Genomic DNA, 24,360 nt, shown 5'->3' on the forward strand with positions numbered 1-24,360 from the left:
TTTCCTTTCTGTTCCGTTCTGCCTTCCAGAATGCACATACTCCTACACAGTGCTTTTTTTTCTAAAAAAAATATGTTTAGGGGTACTCTCCGTTTGACTCAAGAAAATCACCATTTTATAGTTCAAATCGGAAAAAATAAATGCAGTCAATGGACAAAATTGCCAAGAACATGCATTACCTTATATTACACAGCTCACAATAACTTCCAGATTGGCATGAGGTTGTGTTCACTAACAGCTTCCCGATTCCTCTGCTTGCTTTTGGTGGAAATGATGTCAGAAGACTGTCGGTGATGAGAATTATGGGTATCAATATTGCCAACCAAGCCCCTCTATAGTGACATGTGCACACAACCAAAGAGTTTCGGTATAGACAAACTCTTTGCACTCTTTGCGCAAAACGTACACAAATACACAAATTGGTCACCGCCATCGGGGGAAGCAACAAGACTGACCAGTCACCGTGCTAGATTCCAACTACCAGAGCTCCAAGTGGCTTAGAGAAGACTTGTTTGTATTTGTCTGCACCCTAACAATCACCGATTATGCCAGCGATTTCGGTGGCGTGTTTGATGCTCAAAGACGTTCCATTTTTTGTAAAATGAACAGCACTCCTAGTGAGTTTAAATAGAACTAAACATCTTTCTTGCCAACATACACTACATAAAACTTAACAAATCACATAAATATCCATAATATGTTTGGAGTTGGTTTAGCGGGAATTCCAACATTTTAAAGTTTTTACTTTCTCCCATTAGATTCACAAAATGTTTAGGGGTATGTGTACTCCTGCGTACCCCCAGAAAAAAAGCACTGCTCCTACAACAAGAGAAGTTGATCTAGTAAAAACTTCTGACCTTATTTGGCAGGGGAGGCAGTTTGCATTTCTAGTTAAGCTAACCAACTTTATTGTAGCATAAGCTTTCGAGAATCACAGTTCTCTTCGTCAGATATACAGTTTTTACTGTTTGCTGAAGTAGGTTTGTGCCTGCTAGTGCAATAAACTTTTTAAAAGATTATGGAAGCCTATATGAAAATTGAAAGAAGTACGATAAGATCCAAGTTCGTAACAAAATAAGATTACATAAAAATGTGCAACATGAACATAAAATTGATTTTGTTTATAAGAAACTTTAAAAATAGATTTTAAGACAATCAAAATTAGCTAGGTGAGGTGGCTCAAGATTCATGGTAAGAATTCATCCATGGTTCTAATCTATTTCTGTTTATTATGGTTTGTTTATTATGATTTGTTTGTTAAATTTTAAATCTGTTGCTTGGTTTGAGCCCATTTTTGAGTGGTAGGAAGTTATATGTCTTAGCTTTATAAAAAAAAATGCAAAGCATAATCCTGAAGAGGAAAAAAGTATACTTATTCTGAAACTGGTACCCTCTCATGTGATCAAGTGGAGAGCAAGTGAACAGGGAGGAATACGCGTGAGTCTGTTCACTTGCCGTTAAGGTGTCATTTGTCACTTGTAGCTTAGCTTTCAGTCATGGCACTGAAATTGTGGGATTCTGTCCCTCTTACTCTATCATTGGCTTCTACCAAAACTCTGTTTTGTTTGGCTTTCTCACTAACCATCCTTCTGTGTATGTATTTTGTTTAATTGTCATTTTAATGGTTTTATAATATATTTTTAAAGCTTGTTTTAATGGTTTTGATTGTTCTTTTGTGGGAACCACAAGTTGCGTGAAAAGGTGGCATAAAAAGTTTTAAAAGTGTTCCTGATATTGACTGTACTAATCTCACACTGTGTAATCCACCTTGAGTCTCAGTGAGAAAGACGGACTATAAATGATTAAAGGTAGTCCCCTGTGCAAGCACCGAGTCATTACTGACATAAATAGCTAAAAATAAATAAATAATGACTAGAAATCTGTTTAAAAATGAGAACTATAATTCTTGCAAAGCCAAATTCTGTGCTAACATGGACAGCACAGACTATTACATATAAAATCAGGGCTTTTTTTCAGCTGGAACGCGGTGGAATGGAGTTCTAGCACCTCTAGAAAATGGTCACATGGCCAGTGGCCCCGCCCCTGATCTCCAGACAGACAGAGATCGGGGGCGGGGCCACCGGCCATGTGATCATTTTTGCCGAGGGTGATTTAAACTTTTAAAAAACTCCCCCCTTGTTCCAGTTGACCCAAAGTGACATCATTGTGCAGTCCCGAGTTCCACTTTTCCCAGAAAACCCCCCTGTGTAAAATCATAACCTTTAAAAAAAAATCCTTTCCTGCTTTATTCAACTGTTGTGGTTTTGTGTACATCAGAGCAACTGATGCAATGGAATTCTAGCACGATAACTTCCTGCAAAGGGGTTATGGACCTCTCGGGGTCATGATAAAATGGGCTACTAATTATAAAGCACGCCTTTTGGAATGCTATAAAGCAAATGACTTGCATAAACCTTTCACAAACTGGGATTTTTCATGAGGAGCTGATGTCTTGCATAGCATTAGGTGGTAATGAGTTTCAAAATCAGGCAGCCATGGAAAATGGCCAGGAGCAGTCACACACTGCGGTTGCGACAGAGTGGAATGTCTGGGATTGGCGTGCATGTCTGAGGACTGTCTCCAGTGCACATTATGCTTTCTTTCGTGTTTAAAATGAACATCTTTTTCTTCTGCCTTTGGGATTTCTTTATTAAATGCAGCCTCCAGGATCACTGGTGCTGTTCCCCAATCTTGGAGGCAGCTTTGGCCCTCCGAAATAGCTGAAATCATAGCATATAGTTTCAACTTAAGGCTGCAATGTCATCCTATACATTAACACCCCCCCTTCCCATCTCAGCATGGGAAAGGAGTAGGGTAGGCTTGTCAGCTCATGCTTGGAAAATACCTGGAGATTTGGGGGTGAAGCCTAGAGAGGGTGGAGTTTGGGGGAAGCAAGGGACCTCAGCAGGGTTTAATGCCATAGAGCCTTTTGCTCCTGGGGATCTGGTCTCTGTTGGCTGGTGATCACTTATAATTCCAGGAGAACTTCAGCCCCTGCCTGGCGGCTGGCAACCCTGCTAGCAGTGGGTGGAGGGGAGGAAGACAGAAGCCCCTTTTCCCCCTGTGGATGTGTTCTGAGCTACTTGGGCTCTCCCTTATTTTTTAAAAGCTGTTCCCTGCATATATTGTGTGTCTGTGGGGAACTTGGACCCAACATGTTAAAAACTTGAATGTGTCATTTTTCCCTATACTTTCTTGCCTCGGGGTCAATTAGGGTTGCCAGGTCCAGGCTGGAAAATTCCTGGAGATTTTGGGGATGGAGCCTGGAGAGGGCGGGGTTTGGGGACGGGAGGGGCCTCAGTGTGGTATAATGCCATACAGTCCACCCTCCAAAGCAGCCATTTTCCCTAGGGGAACTGATCTCTGTCACCTGGAGATCAGTTGTAATTCCGGGAGACCTCCAGCCACCCCCTGGAGGCTGACAACCTTAGGGCCAACGTCTGTGTGGATGTTCCATTGCAAATGCCTCTGTATTTACAGTGGCAATGAGTGACACAGTATCATCTCCATGTGGAAGCAGCCACTGGACCCTTTCGCACTCGCAGTTTAAAGCGCCACTTTTGAGCAGTCACAGTGGCTTCGGCTTGGCACCGATCCTTTCACACTTCTCAGCAGTTTCGATTTGGCCTCTTGTGATTCAGACCTGCCTCGAAGCTTCTGTTCAGTTTCGGGCTTTCAGGGCATTGCAGTACACGTCACCATTTTTTAAAAAAACTTTGAGCATGCGTAGTAACATTTCCACATCTTCTAACCTCATGCCCACCCTTCAACCACCGACCCCCACCCCACTCTTCCAAAGGAGTAAGGCAGGACTTCAATGTGCACGGCGCCTTTTCTTTTCTTTTTAAACTCTAAGCATACATAGTAAAGTTCCTGCATTACTACACCTTCTGACAGACAAGCCTCCCCCCGTGCTGCCCCTTCAACCACCCACCCCACCCCACTCTTCCCGGGGTAAGGCAGGACTTGCCTCCCCAGGGGTAAGGCCTGGTGGAGGCAGGGCCGGCGCCAGAGTTTCTGGCTCCTGCGGCCACGAGCGCGCGCGCTGCGTGCGCGCACACCTCTGACTGTGTGATGACGTCACATCATCACGCAGCGCGAGATGGATGGGGCGGTGCGCGGAAGCTTCTCCGTGCTCCACACGCCGCCCCAGCAGCTGCTTGCAGCTTCTGTGCCTGGCTGGGGTGTGTGGGGGCGGAGGAGCGCACAGCAATCCTGGCACAGATGGCTACCCCATGCTGCTGCCGCTGCTGCTGCCACGTGCCCCAGCCGGGCGCAAACGCCCTGAGCTGCTGCTGGGCCGGCGCACGGAGGCTGCGCCCGGCTGGGGCATGCGGTGGCGGTGGCGGCGGCAGCACGGGGCTGGCTGGCTACAGCAGTAGCTGCAGCCCAGTCATGCCAGCTTCGCTGTGCGTGCCTCAGCCCCCGACACCCCCTCCGACACCCTTCCAGTTCCCTCGCGCCTGAGGCCACCGCCTACCTGGCCTCCATGGGCGCGCTGGCCCTGGGTGGAGCGGGGGGAGCAGACTCATACCCACCCCTGGATGAGGCGGCTCTTGTGCTCTGGCTGCGGAACAGGAGAGCGGGTGCCCCAGCCAAGCTTCAGCTTGGTGCATCTCAGCTGAGCCAGGGGTGGGTATGAGTCTTCTCCCCCTCTATTGTACCTTACCCCTGGGGAGGCATGTCCTGCCTTACCACTGGGAAAAGTGGGGTGGGAGTGGGTGATTGTCAGGAGGGCTGCAGAGCGGCCAAAAAAATGGCGGAAAAGGAGTTCAGAGAGCTGAGTTCAGTGGGTGTGGTTAATTCCACACAAACCAATCAGATCCCAGGGAAAAGGAGAGGGGGAGGGAGGAGCGCTGCAAAATGTTCACATTGGCATTAATCGGGTCAGCCCCGACTGGGCAGCTGATTAAAAATCAACATCGCGGTATGTCCGCAGGGAGAAAAATCGGGGTAATGGGGGAAAAGAGCAGCACTGCGTCCCATGATTGGTTGCAAGTGTGAAACCCCTGCATACATGGGATGCGGAACAGGTACGGGCATGCTTTAAAATCCTAGTGTGAAAAGTACCACTGTTAAGCTGGTAGGAAGTCTTATTGAGCATAGTGGGCTTACATCCGACTAAACACAAAGGATTTGCTGTAAATTTCCTAGTCCCCCTGCTCCACCAAGGGCTGATTAAAAGCCTAAGTTGGAATGAGAGGAGACACAGGATCAAGGATTGTTTTAGCATTTGATTACATCTTGTATCTGCAGAGCTGGTTATCTTCTCAGAGCAGGCGGCATCTCTTTGAAAAAATCTCCCATCTTTACGCAAAGACATCTGAGGTGGCTTTGAATCTGCAGAGACTTACCCTGGGCTGTATTGCGTCATGCTGTGGGGTTGCATGTTTGAATGCCCACCCACGTAAGGTGCATATGGGAAGACTTCCATATAAAACGAGCAGGAGCCCTGTTTTGGCATTCAGAAAATCTAGCATGCACGGAGGTGGGGGAACTGGTCTGCTGGCTCTCCTCCCAAATTTTTACACGGACTGGTGAATATCTGCAAGAAATCCCTGTTTCTCAAGGGTCAGTTTATGCTCTTTGTAGCATATTGAGCTGCATGTAGGTGCCCACGTACATACAAATGTGTGGATACATTTTATTTACGTTGGATAGATATTTGGTACAGGGCCAAGGAAAGGGTTTGCCACATGATTCTACAAACGGTGCAAACTTTTACTATTCTATATTGAATATTTTAAAGAAGTTGTGACGGCACAGGACAAATGGAATTTCTGGTTGGGGGAAATAAGGGGAAGAGAAGCCAAGCATCTTTTCCCTGAAATTACAGCAAAGACAAGTTCTTGAAGCCCCAGAAAAGGTTCCCAATCGAGGGAGAAAAGGGAAGAGTGTTACATCTCTCTGAATTACTACCCTTCTAAGTGAGGGGTGAGGGGTGAGGATGCATTCAAACGCACCGATTCTGCCGTCTGCAGTCTGTTGCGGTGCTGTTCTAGGCGGGCATGTCTCTGTGACACATTTTGATCTGCTGTGACTAGTTTGCTTACGCTCAACGGGGCCCAATTTCTTGCGGGTACTCAAGTGTGCAAAGGCAGCAATTATGATGTTTACAGTTAAGCTCACATTTTTTATGAGCTTGGGTTGCTCCTGTAGGGGGATGACTTTCATGCTTGAAAAGAGAAATGAAAAGCAGCAGAGCTCACTTTTCTTTACCATTGGCACGCAATACAGACGTCATGGAGCCGATTGCCAAAAGAGGGTTTGGAAGGTCACACAGCCTCCCCTGGGAGTTCTTCCCTTCTGCCTTGGCTTGCAGGCTCTTCTCTTCCTTCAGCCGCTTAAAATGACTGTAGACCAGAGATACTTGAAATGAAATCGCCCTCCATCTACATTGGATCTGGTCGTCTGCTCAAATGCTTTCTGTGTCAGGATATAGAAAAGAACAAGAGTCCAGTAGCACCGATAAGACTAACAAAATTTCTGGTAGGGTATACCTCGATGAAGAAGTGAGCTGTGGCTCACGAAAGCTCATCCCCTACCACCAATTTTGTAAGTCTTGTAGGTGCTACTGGACTCTTGCTCTTTCCTACTGCTCCAGACAGACTAACACGGCTACCCGTCTTGATCGGTATCAGGTTGCAGATAATGTTATAGCTGGTCCAGAATACAGCAGCACGTATTGATTCAGATCGGGCTGCTGCAGAGCGCAGGAGTATTGCTGCACTCTGCAGTGGCCCAATCTGGGCCCCTTGGGCCTGATCTGGGCTGATTCAGCCCCGATTCGGGCCACTGCTGCATGCAGGAGCGTACCACGTGGCCCAGGAACACACTGCACAGCCCGGGAGGACACCCCGGAAGGCACATTCCCCCTGCTGGGCCGATTCCAGACGGCCCTCCCCATCACGAAACGTCGTGCGTCGTTGTGCGTCGTCGCGCAGAAAACGCGAAATATCGCGTTTTCTCGCGCGAGTTTTGTGCGACGTCGCGTAAAACCCACGCGAGAAAACGCGATATTCTGCATTTTCTGCGCAACGACGCGCAACGTTTCACGATGGGGAGGGCCGTCTGGAATCGGCCCTGGCCAGGTAAGCAGGGGCAGGGGGTGGAGGGTGGAAGCAGGGGATCCCTCACCCCCAGCGAGGGACTGGCAACCCTAATCTATGACCTGCCTGCCCTGTCCCCTCTGATTGCTGAAGAAGGGTATAGTCTTAACATCTTTGCTGCTGTTGGATATGTTTTTATGTTTTAAACTGAGCTTTATACTTTGTATTTATACTGTGTTTATCACTGTTGTAGTTGAATATTGTTGTTACCTGCCCTGAGCCCGTTTGCGGGAAGGGTGGGTTAGAAATTGAATAAATTAAATAAATTAAATTAAATTAAATTAATGCTTGCACACAAAACCCAGCCAACACTTGGAAAAGGGAACAGAGCCGGTAGCCCCCATCATGCTTCTCCATCCACAATCTGATACTGTGTGTGCAGTCCTGATTCATGCAGGGGCCAGGATGGAGCCAGATCCGTCTACCATCATGTGGTTTTGCCTGTTGAAATCGCCCTCCTCACTCTGGTGTTAGCTTTCAAATGGAAAAAAACAGCAAATACCACTCTTTGCATGTAGAAGATCCGTCTCCAGCATTAGAAAGTTCTCTGGTAGCAGAGCTGGGAAAAACCTGGACCTTTGGAGAACCATTGTGAGTGAAAGCCAAGCTACAAGTGATGAATTACACTTGCCTGGCAAGTGAACAGACTCACGTGTACTCCTCCCTGTTCACTTGCACTTCACTTGAGCTCCACTTAATCAAGTGGCGGGAGGAATACACGTGAGTCTGTTCACTTGCCAGGCAAGTGTAATTCCTCACTTGTAGCTTGGCTCTCAGACAGAAAACTGGGCTAGATGATATGATTTGGTATTGTACAATTTCATACGGATAGAAGGACAATGGGAACACAGGAGATGCTTGCCAGGGGCTGCCCGTATTTCTTGCCCTGGTACTTCACAAACTAGTGTCCAAATTTTATCCCTCTCTGGCCAAGCTAGAAGTGACGAATTACACTTGAATGGCAAGTGCACAGATTCGCATGTATTCCTCCCTGTTCACTTGTGCTCCACTTGCGCTCCACTCGATCAAGTGCAAGTGAACAGGGAGGAATACACGTGAGTCTGTTCATTTGTCATTCAAGTGTAATTCGTCACTTTTAGGGGCCAAGCTACAAGTGACAAATGACACTTGAATGGCAAGTGATCAAGTGGAGCGCAAGTGGAGCACAAGTGAATAGGGAGGAATACACGTGAGTCTGTTCACTTGCCGTTCAAGTGTCATTCGTCACTTGTAGCTTGGCCCTAGCTTGGTCCTCTGCCTTTTTGGGACCTCTAGGAGTTGCATTTTTCCTAGGAGAAAAGGTCATCTTGTTTCCCTTTATGAAAGTATAGTATTGGGTTTTAGTTAAGGCACGTTAACTAAACAAACTGCACGCAGAAAGCCCTCATCCAAGTTAGAGAACCAATAACTGTTTATTTATCTAAAGAAATATATTTACATAAGTTTAGCGGAGAGAAAGAACTAGTAACTGATCTAACTAGCTAGGATGGCTTTAGAGTGAAAGTAGGCCATCGCTGTCAGGAGGAGACACCATGCTGCCTCTCCTGGTGCGTGCAGGGAAGAAGAGAGAGAAGAAGGAGAGAGAAGGGGAGGAAGGAAGTTCCCCTGGCAGGAAGGAGACTGATAAACGCCTATCTGTCTAACTAACTCTATGGTTGTTGCCTTCAGTTTGCTCGGCTTGCAGTCCTAAAGGCCTGAGCAAGAGACAGCGCCAGTCCCTCCCTTCTTCTAACATAAAGCTTCAGGGAGCAAGCTCTTCAGCCAAAGCTGTAGCTTCCCGGCAACAGAAGGTGGGAGCAAGCTTATTGTTGGCTAAACAGCTGGGCAGAAATAACAGCTGTTAGCTCTGGATCCAGAAGGCCTGGAAACTCCCACATGGAGGTTTTGCTGCGCACTTTCTCCCAAGCGCCACGTTTTGGGGTTTCCGCACGATGTCATCATGCTATCATTCACCTTTTGGGATGTCCCTCAGCTCCATTTCATAGTGTCCTAAACCTTCTTTGGTACAATCACTCCTGAAAGGCCTTACTGAAAGCAGGTTTGGTTGCAGGGTGCACAGGGAGGTGCAAATTTCTTCATGTCCCTCTGCCATTGGTGGGCTTTTCCTTGCATTTTTAAAGCAGTAGTAGGTACAGGGCTTTTTTCCAGCTGGAACGCGGTGGAACGGAGTTCCGGAACCTCTTGAAAATGGTCACATGGCTGGTGGCCCCACCTCCTGATCTCCAGACAGAGGGGAGTTGAGATTGCCCTCGGCGCGGAGTGCAATCTCAACTCCCCTCTGTCTGGAGATCAGGGGGCAGGGCCACCAGCCATGTGACCATTTTCTCCGAGGGCAACCCACTGAGTTCCACCACCTCTCTTCCCAGAAAAAAAGCTCTGAGTAGGTATATGGCTATAGTAATGTAAAACTGTAGCAGTATATATACTACCAATTTAAAAATACTCAGGTGTAAAGCCTGCTGGCAGCAACGGGGAAGAACGGCAGGCGTGGGTAGAAAGCATTGGGAATATCCTCGTGGGGAATTTCCTCTGCTGCTAGGAATATCTCTGTGTTTGCAGCAGCAACAAGAACAAAACGGGGAATTGTCCCCATGTGCAAGGAACACATTTCTTGGGAATATGGAACGTTTCCTGAACTAGGGTATTCCTGTTTTTCCTCCAGGCATTCGCCAACCCTGAGGACTCCTTACGGCACGGAGGGCTGCAGTACCATAGGGAAGACCCAGATGTGGAACGATGCCTCAGGTCAGCCTTAAATTTTGTTTGTGGGGGCAGAGGTCTCTTCTGTAGATCTGAGCCAAGTGGTTAGATTGGGCTTCTGTCTATATAGGCCCTACCCAGCATGGGACAGCCGCAGAACGGGCACCTTTTTATCATTTTATTTTTTTATTAAACTTTATTTAAAAAGAAAATATATGACAATAGAAAGTGTATAGAAACAATAGAAAGATACATTTGAAGTATGTAACAGCACAGCTAAATTATATAATAGCTCTCATTCCCTCTCCTTAATTGCTTATACCTAGACTTTAGTATCAACAATTTTTAATTAATCATTTTTCCTGTGTTTTATCTTTTTATCTATGTATCAAGTTGCCTTAATTGATCTTAGTTTTAACCTAGGTAATCAAAGAAATCTTTCCATTTTTTCCAAAATTCAGCTATTGGTCTATTATGCACGTAAGAAGTTAATTTGGCCATAGATGCATATTCGTAGATCTTGTCTATCCACTCTGCCATGTCAGGGCACAGATCTGTTTTCCATTTCACTGCATATAGCACTCTTGCTGCTGTCACCATGTACTGGAAAAGGTCTTCCTTTTGTTCTTTTGTAACATTATTTGGTAAAATGTTTAATAGCATATTTTTCGGATTTAGCTCAAACTTGAACTTGAAAATCTTCTGCATCTCTTCATCTATCTTTATCCAATATTTCTGTGCTTTCTTACATGTCCACCACATATGATAAAATGTTGCATCCATGCATTGACATTTCCAACACTATCTAAAAATATTTTATACCAGTTCTCTCTGAACAACTGAAAGTCTGTAAATTTAATATCTTTAGTCCATAGATCTTCCCATTGGTTCATCGGGATGGTTTCTCCAAAGTTTTTCATCCATTTTACAATACAGATTTTAACTTGTTCCATTTCTGTGTAGTGTTGCAGTAAAATTTTGTAAATTTCCCCTAATAGATGCTTCAAATCTCCACTTATTAGTGATTCAAATTCTGTTTTTTTCTCTTAGCCTGCTGCCTTCTTTAAGAATTTGTTCTTTGAACCTTGATACTGTTTGGTGGTACATCAACCATGGAATATTTTCCCCTTGAGCTTGGATTTCTTGCCATGTTTTCACATTTCCTTGATCATCTATCGTTGATAACTGAGCTGATCGATTCTATTTCTGGTGGCAGCGCAACAATGGGCATTTATTGGTGACATCGGTGGCAAAATTGGTGCGCTCAATCTATTTCTGCATTGAAACCATGTTTTAAGTAGTCCATCTCTTAGCATATGGATCCCATCCTGCTTTTGAGTAGATTTCAGTGATTTTTAAGCCATAAATAATTATGAGTGCCTCCTTTAGCATCCGATATCTCCAATTTAATGTGTCTTCTACTTGGATTTATAATCCAATTTGTTATCCAAACTAGTGCTGCCACTTGGTGATACAGTTTAATATTTGGTACTGCCAGTCCTAGGTTTTTGTCATCCTGTAATACTTTAAATCTTATCCTTGGTTTCTTCCCTTTCCATATGAAGTCATTTATTACTTTCTGCCACTTATTTAATGTCATCTGATCTATATGAATTGGAACCATTTGAAACAGGAAATTCAATTTTGGTAGTATATTTATTTTAACAGCGCTGGAGATTCTTCCTAACCATGAAATATTCCATTTCCCCCATCTTTGCAAATCTTCAGTAATGGTTGTCCACACGTTTTGGTAATTTGTCCGTATAAAAATTCTCGTTTCATGCTGATACACTTATCCCTAGGTATTTTACAGTCTTTGTAGTGATGGCACAGTCTATTTTTTCAGTCTCTTCTCATTCCTCTGTCGTTGTTGAAAGTAACATTATCTTTGTTTTCTTTTTGTTCAACTTGTATCCAGAGTACTGTCCAAATTTTAATATTTGTTCCATTACATAAGTCAGGGAGTTGTTTGGGTTTGTCTCTGATATAAGCACATCATCTACATAACTTTTCATTTTATATATCTCTTTCCCCTCCTTTAATCCATCGATTCTGCTGTCTTGCCTGATTCTCACTGCCAAGATTTCCAAGGCAATAATGAACAATAATGGTGACGTAGGGCATCCCTGTCGTGTTCCTTTTGTTATTTCAATTTTCTCCATAAATGAACCATTTACTAGGATTGCGGCTTACTGATTGGTGTAAATACTTTGCATCCAATTCAAGAACTCAGTCCCGCAATTCATTCTTTGGAGTGCTTTCATAAGAAATTTCCAAGACACATTATCGAATGCTTTTTCTGCCTCTAGAAACATAAATGCAGTTTTTTCACCCTTCCTTCCTGAATATTCAGTTGCACTGAGGAGCTATCTGATATTATCTTTCATGTATCTCTTCGGGACAAAACCTGTTAGATCTTCATGGATTACTTCTACAATGCATCTTCTTAGTCCATTTTTGTAGTAAATATTTTATAATCCACATTCAGTAAGGAGATGGGTCTATATAATTTGTGGTAGTAATGGGTCATTTCCCACTTTATGTATTAAGGTTATGTTTGCTTCTTGCCACGTCCATGGTAAGATCTTCCTGCCTTGTATCTCCATCACTTTTTGCAGGGGTATAACTAATATGTCCTCAAAGCACTTATAACAGGCAGCCGTGAGCCCATCTGGACCTGGAGCCTTTGCAGCCTTTAGTTTTCTGATAGCAAAGTTAATCTCTTGGATTGTTCTTGCATGATTTAAAATATTTCTATGCTCAGTCGTAAACTCTTTGATTGGTGTCTCTTGCAAGTATTTCTCCATCTCTTCTTCTTTTATGGCTCCTTCTTTGTAAAGTTTGGAAAAGAAAGTTCCGATTTGCTCTTTCATTTCTTGCTCTTTATAGATTACTTGATTGCTGTCCCTGGTTCCCGGTATCCTTCTTTTCTCTCTCTCTCTCTTCTCAAACAGTACACCAAATATCTTCTAGGTTTGTTTGCAGCTTCAAAATGTCTTTGTTTTAAATATTTCAGTTTTTCTGAGTTTCTTCTACTTCCAATAGATCTAATTGGTTCTTTAGGTGCTTGATTTCTTTCCATTAATCTTTGTCTCTTGTTGTTTTGTGTTCCTGTTCCAATTTCTTCAGTTTTTGAGTTAGATTATCCATTACTTCCAGCTTTACTTTTTTCTTTTTGGGCGCTATTGCTAACAAGGTCCCTCTTATGTGGGCTTTACTAGCTTCCCAGATTGCTATTGGATTAACATCCATTGTAGTATTTATCCTGAAATAATCAGTCAATTCTTTCCTACATTTTTGCAATATATCCTCATGTAACAACAGAGTGTCATTCAATCTCCGTCTTCTTTCTTTCTTGCTTCCACTTTGACAAATTGCCTCTATCGGGTTATGATCTGCTAGAGTCCTTGGGAGAATTTCTGCTTTGTCTACCTTTGTCAGTAAACTTTTGGATATCCAACATGTATCTATTCTGGAGTACATTTGATGCCTGTCTCAGAAAAATGTGTAAAGAAAGAGAAATAACAGGCACCTTAGGGTTGCCAACCTCCTGGCGGGGCCTGGAGATCTCCTGAGATTACAACTGATCTCCAGATTACAGAAATCAGTTACTTTGGAGAAAATGGCAGCTGTAGAAGGTGGACTGTGTGGCATTTTACCCTGATGAGGTCCCTCCCCAAATCTATCTCTCCTCAAGCTCCACCCCCAAATCTTCAGAAATTTCCTGACCTGGAGTTGACAACATGAACTCTCTTCTTTCAAATGTGATGTGAAAGGTCAATTGTGGTCTCTCGATAGTTATTAAGAGGTAGATTTGATATAGAAGCTATTACTTTGCCTTGAATAGTAGGGACAAATATAACTTAGATATAGGGATAAGAAGAAAAAGGATCAGAGTGCGTTGGGAGTCAACTCAGAAAAGGGGAAGGGGGTGGGTGGGATAGCATATGTCAAGAAAGGGGGAATACTTGTTCTTAAATATTTTTGGAATGTCTGTGAACCCATCCAATAAAAAAATTTTCAAAAAAAAATGAACTCTCTTCTTTCTGCAGGAAGGGGTTGTTTGACAAAAACATAAAGACAAATAGAATAATTGGTTGTTGTGGGTTTTCCGGGCTGTATTGCCGTGGTCTTGGCATTGTAGTTCCTGACGTTTCGCCAGCAGCTGTGGCTGGCATCTTCAGAGGTGTAGCACCGAAAGACAGGGATCTCTCAGTGTCACAGTGTCATCCTCTTTCAGGATGACTCAGCCCAAACCCACCTTCCTGAGTAGATATAAATTACTTGCCAACATCTTCTCCACACTACGACACTGAGAGATCTCTGTCTTTTGGTGCTACACCTCTGAAGATGCCAGCCACAGCTGCTGGCGAAACGTCAGGAACTACAATGCCAAGACCACGGCAATACAGCCCGGAAAACCCACAACAACCATCTTTCTCCGGCCGTGAAAGCCTTCGACAATAAATAGAATAATTATTTTTCATTTGCAAAAATATAACAAGCCAATCAGCTGCAGCCGCCACAGGGCATCGATGGCCCAAAGAAACCTGTCAGTTTCTCAGAAATGGAAATCCTTTTTTTGTAAAGGATGGGCTTCTTCCTTGTCTGAGTGTTGTGGTTAATTTGGTAATTTAAATCCATGCACGCCTCATCAGCTGAAGCCTGGAGGCTAGGTTCTCGTAAATCACTCGGTGGTTGCAGTTAGTAAAAAAATAAGCAGCGCCCAGCCAGAACGCTGGAGGTGCCAAAGTCAGTAGCTGTCTCCGCCGTGCAATTAAATCTGGAATGTTGTTTGAGCGGTGAGTTTGATAGTAAATTTACTAGCAAGTAAACCTTGCTAGTAAAGCGATGGACATGACAAATGAAAATCTCCCCATCCATCCGTGATTGATCGCTGATACACGCTATTATGCTTTCTGCATAAGAGAGATGTTGGAAGTGACTTTAATTTGGCTAGGGTAGCCAAAATCTGGGCATCTGCTTTGGGTGATTTGGAGATTATTAATGTCCAAACAGTCGAGCAAGTGTCTCCAGAACTCTTCCTCAGGTTGGATCTTTTTAAAAAGGGGTTGGGGGGAGGAAATCAGTAATGGCTTGTTTGCCGATTCTGTAAATAAAGCAGTAAAAGCACAAATGGCAGCAAAGAGACACTCCTGCAAGTCCATGCTTTCTACATGGGAGGGAAGGAAGGATAGAGGGGAAGAGAGAGCCCCCCCTCCCAAGACACTTCATCATTCACCAGCTGTGAACCAGGATGCTTTCCCCGTACAGCAGTTTTCCTTTGAGCTTCTGCATTTTCCATTTGGGTTCTTTCCTGCTTTCTCATGCTGGATCAAAGATGGTTTGAGGAAGCCTATGGAAATGATGAAGAAAACATGGAAAGGCAGCAAATGAGAGAGCCCGGAGGAAAAAAAAATACTGCTGGTCGGTACAAAAACCTCCGGAAAACCTCTGTGTGAAAAGACCCAATGTGGTTGAAGTGTGGGAATGTCAGATTAGGCTCAAACCCCAGCTCTGCCCTGAAACTTGCTGGGGGTGACCTTGGGCTAGTTGTATTCTCTCTCACCTGTCCTGCTTCAAAGGCTGGTGAGAACAACATGATGTGCAGGGGAGGTAATATGACTTATCCTTGGCAGAAAAGTGAGCTTAAAATGTACTAAATGAGGCTAGATGGCCATCTGACAGCAATGCTGATTCTGTGAACCTGGGCAGATCATGAGAGGGAGGGCAGGAAGGGTTACATCAGCGTGGAGTTCTCGTGGCTCCTTCTTACATGTCCAGGGTAAGGCCGATCGCCACCTTGGAGTCAGGTAGCAATTGTCCCCAGGCCAGTTCGGCTAGGGATCTCAACAGTGTTTTGTCATCTTCTGGGCATGGAGCAAGGGTCACTGGGTGTGTGTGGGGGGAGGTATTTGTGAATTTCCTGCATTGTGCAGGGGGTTGGACTAGATGACCCTAGAGATCCCTTCCAACCCTATAATTCTGTGATTCTAAATGAGATCAGCGCTATTTTCTAACAATGGAGGAAACTTCTACAGACTTTAAGGAACTGTTGTTTTCTTTTTGCCATAGTCCCCTTCCCCGACCCATATCACATAGGCAGCATTAGGCCAACCCCCTAGAGACAACCCCATTCACAGTGATGGACCAGCAGTAGGCATGGAGGTAAGAAGAGCCTGTTGGATCCAATCCAAGTCTTATCTTGTCTGCATCCCGTTTCCCACAGTGGTCAGCAACCTTCTCTTAAACTGCGATGCCCTCAAGCAGTCCACAGAAGTGCAGTCACTCTACACATTACTACTTTTACGAGTTTTCCACAGAGCCAATGAGTACTATGCACAGACACACAACACCTTGGGGATTGACTTCTATTAAAAACAGCATTCAAATGGGCTCAGCTGGGGGAGGGGAAGCTCCTCCATTTCTCCTAAGCTTCCACCCTGTGCAAAAACAGTGCGGATGGGAGACATTTCCCCATTTCTGCTGCTTCGTGTGGAAGTATTGTGAGCGTGTGTGGCACCAGAAAGGGCGAAAGTGTCCTTCCCTGAACTATTTTTGTGCAGGGAAAAAGATGTCCCGAGTAGAGAGACTCTTAGGGCAAAGGTACAAGTGACGAATGACACTTGAACAGCAAGTGGATTTAGTGGAGTGCAAGTGAACAGGGAGAAATACACTTGCCGTTCAAGTGTCATTCGTCACTTGTAGCTTGGCCCTCAGGGCCAAGGTACAAGTGACGAATGACACTTGAACGGCAAGCGAACAGACTCACGTGTATTCCTCCCTGTTCACTTGCGTAGTGGTCGAGTGGAGTGCAAGTGAACAGGGAGGGATACACGTGAGTCTGTTCGCTTGCCGTTCAAGTGTCATTCGTCACTTGTAGCTTGGCTCTTAGAAAGGTTGCATAACCAGTACTGAAGGGGGGAAGGGCCCAGGCAGTCTATAAAAGTTCCAATGCTTAAATAAAACAAATGTGAGTTTAAATTGCCAGAGCCTTATAAGCCAGCCGCTGGCTCTGTTCCTTAGACAAATTCCCCTCCCCTCCATCCAGACTTTTTCCCAGCAGAGAACCCTGGGGTTTGGCTCAGTCGGATTTTGTTCCTTGCACAACAAAGGATTTTCTTCCCCTTGCACAACAAAGGAAGACCCTTAGACATGGCAGACAGCCATTGCTGGGATCTGGTTTCAGCGCTGTAGAAACCTTTGGGGTGGAAGCAACAGCGATATTTTTTGCTTGCAATCATAAGTATTCACAGACATGTCTGGAATTCCTCGAAACAGTTGTGCAGGGCGGGCCAGCGTGTTCCTTGGGATGCAGTCAAGGAGAGGTGGGGCTGAGGCCCCGAGGTAATGGCTAGACAAAGGGCTTCCTCCTGTGTTGGTGCTGGAAGAAAACCTGAGAGCCCCTGAGGTGTTGCAGTTAGTGTCAGATTAGGAAGACCTGAGTTCAGATTCTCAAAACCATGAAGTTCACTGGGGGAGCTGGCCCCGCACACTCAGCTTTCCCACCTCTTTCCTCTGCCTTGGCTCTCAGGCTGGACTAGGACTTTTCAGGGCATTGGTGTGATGCCATCCTCCAAACGTTCTTCTTCTGTGGTCTCCTAGTTTTTTGCAATGTTTCCCAAACCTGCTGCGCTGCAATCTTAAAAAATAAAATAAAAAATGAAGCCAAAGTGTAGATTTTGAATCCTCCCTGTCCACATCAGCACCATTTGGGTGTGAGAGCCAGTTTGGTGTAGTGGTTAAGAGTGGCAGGACCCTAATCCGGAGAGCCAGGTTTGATCCCCCACTCCTCCGCTTGAAGCCAGCTGGGTGACTTTAGGTCAGCCACAGCTCTTCCCCACCCACCTCACAGAGTGATTGTTGTGAGGATAATAACACACTTTGTAAACTGCTCTGAGTTGGCGTTAAGTTGTCCTGAAGGTGGTATATAAATCTATCATCATCGTCACTATCATCATCATTATTTTCCTTCAGCATCCCCTGGTGACTGAGGGCCAAGCTACAAGTGATGAATGACACTTGAATGGCAAGTGAACAGACTCACGTGTATTCCTCCCTGTTCACTTGATCAAGTGGAAAGCAAGTAAGTGGCAAGCAGGGCTTTTTTTCAGCTGGAACGCGGTGGAATGGAGTTCCGGAACCTCTTGAAAATGGTCACATGGCTGGTGGCCCCGCCCCCTGATCTCCAGACAGAGGGGAGTTGAGATTGCCCTCTGTGCCGCTCCAGCGGTGCGAAGGGCAATCTCAACTCCCCTCTGTCTGGAGATCAGGGGGCGGGGCCACCAGCCATGTGACCATTTTCTCTGAGGGCCACCCACTGAATTCCACCTCCTCTTTTCCCATAAAAAAGCCCTGATGGCAAGAGAACAGGGAGGAATACACGTGAGTCTGTTCACTTGCCAGGCAAGTGTCATTCATCACTTATAGCTTGGCCCTGAGATCCCCCCTCACCTATGGGCAGCCTTTTCCTCTGGCTTTTTAAAAATGTGTAATCTTCATTGCACTATAGTCATATACCTAAAAAAAGGTAAAGGTAGTCCCCTGTGCAAGCACCAAGTCATTACTGACCCATGGGGGGACGTCGCATCATGACGTTTTCTTGGAATACTTTTTATCATGGGGTGGTTTGCCATCGCCTTCCCCAGTCATCTACACTTTACCCCCAGGAAACTGGGTACTCATTTCACCAAACTTGGAAGGATGGAAGGCTGAGTCAACCTTGAGCCGGCTACCTGAACCCGGCTTCTGCCAGGATTGAACTCAGGTCATGAGCAGAGCTTGGACTGTAGTACTGCAGGTTACCACTCTGCGCCACGGGGCTCAGGGGTCATATACCTACTCCTGATTTTTTTTTAAAAAGTTGCCCGAAATCACTCCAATGATGTGGGAGGAAGGGAGAATAGCTCGCTCAAAGAAAAAATAACCCCATGTAGGACCTCCATTGCCAATGCCTCAGCATTTGCAGCATCTCTGAGTGCACAGAAGGAAATAGTCCTCTGTGGAAACAGTCCCAGCCTAACCTACCTTGCAGGATTGTTGTGAGAATGAAATGGATGAGAGACTGATGCATGTTGTTATGAGCTGCCCAGATGAAGTAGGAGTCGGATTAGGAAGTCTCTGTCTGCTCAGCCCTGCCAATAGTAGGGGCCAAGGGAGGAGTAGCGCAGGTTGAAGCTTTTGATGTGTCTAGACTTAGAGGGTTATAGATGTTCTCAGAGAACGCGCCCAATCTTTGGATGTTCTCTTTGCTCCAAGTTGCCACTGAGAGTGGAAATACACATTACTAACCTCCTAGGGATGCTCAAGTGCAAGATTTTATGTGTGGTCTTCAATTCATGTGCAGGCGGTGTCTTGCTCGGCACACATGCATACCTCTTTCACAGGAGCTCCCTTTGTGCAATTGCATCTACAAGTGAGTCGGAAGGGCAGAAAGCTAATTCGGCTCTGTTTCCACTGCAAGGACAAGTACTTTAGGCTCCTTTGACTTGTGGATTTGCAGAGAAACTGTCAAGATCTGCATTTCAATGAATGGATGTGGGAGGTGGGGGAAACTGGGATTTTGGCAGTTTTAAACAGAGAATTTCCTGGTCAAAGATTACCTACAGAGGCAGCAAAGAAAGTCATAGCCAGAGTTATTTCTTTATGGAAATGTAATGCAACAGTTTGCATCAATTTCAAACCACGTGGCTATCGGAAGGAAAAAATGGAAAATGCTGGTGCCTCACAATAAATGGGATACTTTAAGCAGTCGAGGAGGAACTGATATCAAACGCATGGATGTACTCACGTGAAGCAAATGGAAGTGTGCCTGCATGAGCAAGTGCATAGGAAGTGGTAGGGGGAACACATGAAATGAGGCTCACTGGAGCATCCCTTGGTACCTAGAGCTAAGCTACAAGAGATGAATTACACAAGGACGCACACATGAAGGAAGTCACAATGTTAGCCGGGAAGCTGAGTTTTAAAAGAGATTGGAAGGCTTTGTCCAATTTCCCCTCTCTGCAGAGCCAACAAAGATCGCTCTTCAGAGGGTTTGTTAATTTCCTCTTTGCCTCCTCAAGGCTCTATCAGTTTCACCTCCCCTTCTAGGAGGTGAAGAAGAAATTAGCAAACCCTCTGAGGAGTGATCTTTGCTGGCTCTGTAGGGAATCTCTTTTAAAACTCAGCTTCCCGGCTAACATTGTGCCTCCCCTCACATGAGCATCCTCGTGTAATTTGTCTTGTGTAGTTTAGCTCTGTGTAACATGTATTTCTACCCTGAGAAAGCAGGTTCTGCCCGTCGCCACACTGGTGTCTCTGGCAGCTGCCATAGCGCTGTCTCATTCCTCCCTGAAGTAATCTGCAGTGCTCTGGCAGCTACGATGCTGCCTCAGCTGTGGCTTTGCTTGGGGCCTGCTCGGGAATGGGTCCTTGTATGCCCCCCTTCCCACCCCTTCAGAGTGGAGTGCCAGCGCTTCTCAACAGAAAAGTTGTTTACTCCCAGCTGCTCCATCTCCATTCAATGTTCTTTAACCCTGGGTCAGGATCGAGGAAGAAAGTGTGTGTCATGCTACAGACATTTCAATGAATGTGACTTTGGCACGGAGCGATTTATTATTTATTGTTCAGGAGAGAACGCTGGCTCTGGAATGTAAGCAAAGGATTTATGGGCCCTGTGGCTTCCCCGCTCAGCAGCGTTCCATGCATATGTTCCGGAGGGCCACAGGGCTATAGATTTTCAGGGTTCATGTCTGTAATTAACCCTCGAAGCCCTTTGTCTCCCTTTCTTCGCCCTTCTGGTATTCCCTCCTGGTACTTCAGCAGTTTCTCTGCTCTACTCTCCCTGTTTATGAAGAGCAGGTTTTTCTGGTTCCAGTCTCTGGCAAATCACTACCTCGACAGTAAGGCTGCTGCAGATTTTGTCAGTGTGAAGTAGTTGCCAGCCTTTTATTTTAACTAATTAACTCAATTTATATCTTGCCTTTCTCCCCAGTCGAAGCCTGAAGTGGTTTATTATCATTCTCCTCTCCTCTATTCTGTCGCCACAACAACCTGTGAGGTAGGTTAGTCTGCGAGGATGTGGCTGGCCCAAGGTCAACCAGTGAGTGTCCGTGACAGAATGGGGATTTGAACCCGAGTGTCCTCGTCAGGCACTCTAACCACTACACCGCGCTGGTTCTCTTTTAGGGTTCAGCTTCCTCTCTAGCAGTATCTCTGTAAGTGGTTAAGAGGTGCGTTGAGTGCATATCCACATTGAGGCACGTGCAATGTGTGGTACATAGCCTGCTGTTTTGTACACCGCAGCTGCTGCTGTTCAAAACATATTGCCGTGCCATTATGCTTCCTTAGAATATTTTTAAACCAGTTGACGTCTTGGCTGTTAAGTCTGCACAGGACAGGCTGTCCCAGAGGAAATGAATGTAACAGACTGACGCGTATTGGCGGAAGGAGGATGCCTTGGGCAATGATGCTCGGTAGGAGAATAAGGCCGGGGTTACCATGATCTTCTGGAGAATGCTAAGGGCTATACGTTTTTTCTTTGGGCAGTGGAAGCTTGTTGGGGGTTTAAAGCCACAATAAGTGTAGCAACTGGCCCCTACCCAGTGGCTGTTGGTGCATGAAATTGTGCCCGGGTCAGGAAGGAGAGAAATATTTGTTAACATGCAAATTTAATGGGCATGACTTTTTTTAAAGTTCTGAGCATCAATGAGGCACAAATTACTAACCTACCCATGTGCAAAAAAGCCTGTTGGAACTTGGAGGGCTGTAAGTGCTGTCTGCGTGCTGGGGCTGCTACCTCAAGGCCTGTTTCAGTTGCTCCACGATGATGACACTCTGGCCATGCAGTGGGTTGGATCCAGCAATCTGTCAGTGGAGGAGTGTAATGGTCACTCACAGGTCGTTCCTTGGCAGTCATTTTTCGACCCCGGGGAAGTTTATTCCATGGGTTGCCACCAGCAGGGCTTTTTTTCAGCAGGAACGTGGTGGAACGGAGTTCCGGAACCTCTTGAAAATGGTCACATGGCTGGTGGCCCCGCCCCCTGATCTCCAGACAGAGGGGAGTTTAGATTGCCCTCCGCGCTGCTGAGCGGTGCAGAGGGCAATCTTAACTCCCCTCTGTCTGGAGATCAGGGGGCGGGGCCACCAGCCATGTGACCATTTTCTCCGAGGGCAACCAATTGAGTTCCACCACCTCTTTTCCCAGAAAAAAAGCCCTGGCAACCAGTAACGGCCATGTCAATTGGGAGGCTGCAGTAAGGTGGGGAAAAGGGGAATGAAATTGCCCCTGTGCCAACGCGAGAGGCAGAAGGGGTGATAAGCCCCTTTCTATTAGACACAGCTACTGGAACCCTGGGAATAATGTGGTGAAGGGACCTTTTCTCTGCATAATGCCAGATCTAACCCAGCAGTTTGGCTATCTGTTTGGCTGAAAATGATTTGGTTAATTAGTCAAACACTGACAAAGTACTTTCAAAGAATTAAACTTATTAGGGCAATTTAAAAAACTTTAATTGTCAACAGGTGTAAGGCTTACAATAGTTTTCAAAACTTTTAAAGTGGGATCCGCTTCTTCAGGGCTTTTTTTCAGCAGGAACATGGTAGAACGGAGTTCCGGCACCTCTAGAAAATGGTCACATGGCTGGTGGCCCCGCCCCCTGATCTCCAGACAGAGGGGAGTTTAGATTGCCCTCTTGAGTTCCACCATTGAGTTCCACCACCTCTTTTCCCAGAAAGAAAGGCCTGCACTTCTTAATGTTATCTTTGGGGAACCCCCCTCCCCCGGTGATGGCATTGTGAGTCTAGAAGCAGCAATGGATGCAGTAAGCATTCATTGCCTGCTGTTGGTGGGAAGGGGGCATATCCCTTGAAATGAACGTTGAGGGTTGCCAGTCCCCCATTCCTGCATGCCACAGTGCCCCAATCTGGGCCGAATTGGGCCCAACTTGACCTGAATCAGGCTGCTGCAGAGTGCAGCAGTGCTCCTGCACCCCACAGTGGCCCAATCCAGGCGGAATCAACCCAAATCTGGCCCATATCGGGATGCTGCAGAGCACAGGAACACTCCAAGGCACCTTGCACCATCCTGGCAGTGCTCCCACGCTCCGTAGCAACCCGATTCAGCCCCCTGCGGAGTGTAGGAGTGCCCCCGGGGTAGCATTTGGCCTGTGCGATGACATCACTTCCTGGAAGAGATGTCATCGCGCCAGCTGGGAATGCACGTGCGAGGGGATATCTAAAGGTAGGTGCCGGGTCTCCCACCTCCCGTCCAGGGGGTAGGGGGACTTGGCAACCTTGGGGCAGAGTGAAGGAGAGGGAGGAAGAAGAAACGTGGCAGTCTGCCCCATTTTCTGACTCCTAGCCATGGGGAAACAGGAAGAGCAAACTTTCTCTTCATGCTGGCCGGAGCTTAAGCCCCATGGCCAGATTTGCAACCTGTTTTTTTGGGTTGCAACTCACAGTTTGAAAGCTGCAACAAAAAGCTTGAAACAACATAACTAACTTTGTTTGTGATGTACTGAGTTATATCTTAAAGTTGGTAAGGTTTCTAGAGATGTTGGGTGAGTCATGGAACAGTTCTTGGCTTTTCTCCGAGAACACTAGGGTCAGCCTACAGCTATTAAAACAGAAATAAAGGCATAGTCAACGGCAACTATTAAACAAACGACCGCTTTTATAGTTTAACTCAGTAGACAGAGAGCCAAATTCTTCTTGTGTAGAAATGCCAGCAGTTATGCCGGGGGGGGGGGCAGTATGAGAAGCTCTGCTCTGCTGCTAGGTTTGTTCCTGGTGGCCGTGGGGTTTGGGGGTAAGCTGCCCTCCCCCTTGCCCTGCCAAGGAAAGGGCACCCAGATGAAATAAAGGGTGGGCCCCTTTGCCTGTGGCATTCTTGGCTTAGTGGAATATTTGACCAATATCTGAATGGCATATCCGCTCTAGCCAGGTACTGGCCTCAACACAGTTTGGGGGCAACTGTCTCCATGTCACGTTGGGCTCCCGAACTCCAAGTAAGACCTGGAGATCTCCTGTAATCACAACAGATTACAGGCAACAGAGATCAGTTCCCTTGGAGAAAATGGCTGCTTTGGAGGGCAGATTTTATGGCATCTCACCCTTGTAGAGCTCCCTGGCTTCACCTGCAAATCTCCAGGACTTTCCCAACTCAGAGTTGGCAACCAGAGAATCACAACTAACTGTTACTTTAGCAAATGTTTGTGGGAGCTGAAAGGCACTTTGCCCGTCTTATGAGAAGAGCCACCCATAAATCAGACTGTAGCTGGAGGCCATAAAGTAAAATGGCCTAAAGTTGCAACAGAATGGTACTCTCTGTACTCCAAATTCTGCAAGGCGGCATCCATCTACCCATCGCTGCATATTGCGCTATAGTAAACATCTGCCACTGGATCTTCTCAGGAGGACAAAGCAATCCAGATGTTTGCTGTAGAGCAATGACTTATATAATGTGTAGCTACAGCCCAAGAAAGGAAACTAGCTTGTACCTCTGGTGCTGACACTGGCACCATGGTACCCACTGACACCTTCCCTGGTGCCTGCCAAGTGATTTTTGGAA

The 24,360-nt window shown here is 46.0% G+C and overlaps 1 protein-coding gene across 1 annotated transcript in view; it reads left to right on the forward strand.

Moving 5' to 3' along the window:
- The window catches only part of PTGES (prostaglandin E synthase), a 50,393-nt gene that overhangs the window by 14,852 nt on the left and 11,181 nt on the right, over nt 1–24,360 (forward strand). The window contains exon 3 of the mRNA XM_054997163.1: nt 9,772–9,854. Coding sequence (XP_054853138.1) covers nt 9,772–9,854 — 83 coding nt within the window. The remainder of the gene's footprint in view (nt 1–9,771; nt 9,855–24,360) is intronic.

The sequence above is a fragment of the Eublepharis macularius genome, chromosome 14, assembly GCF_028583425.1.
Source record: "Eublepharis macularius isolate TG4126 chromosome 14, MPM_Emac_v1.0, whole genome shotgun sequence".
NCBI classification, from domain to species: domain Eukaryota; kingdom Metazoa; phylum Chordata; class Lepidosauria; order Squamata; family Eublepharidae; genus Eublepharis; species Eublepharis macularius.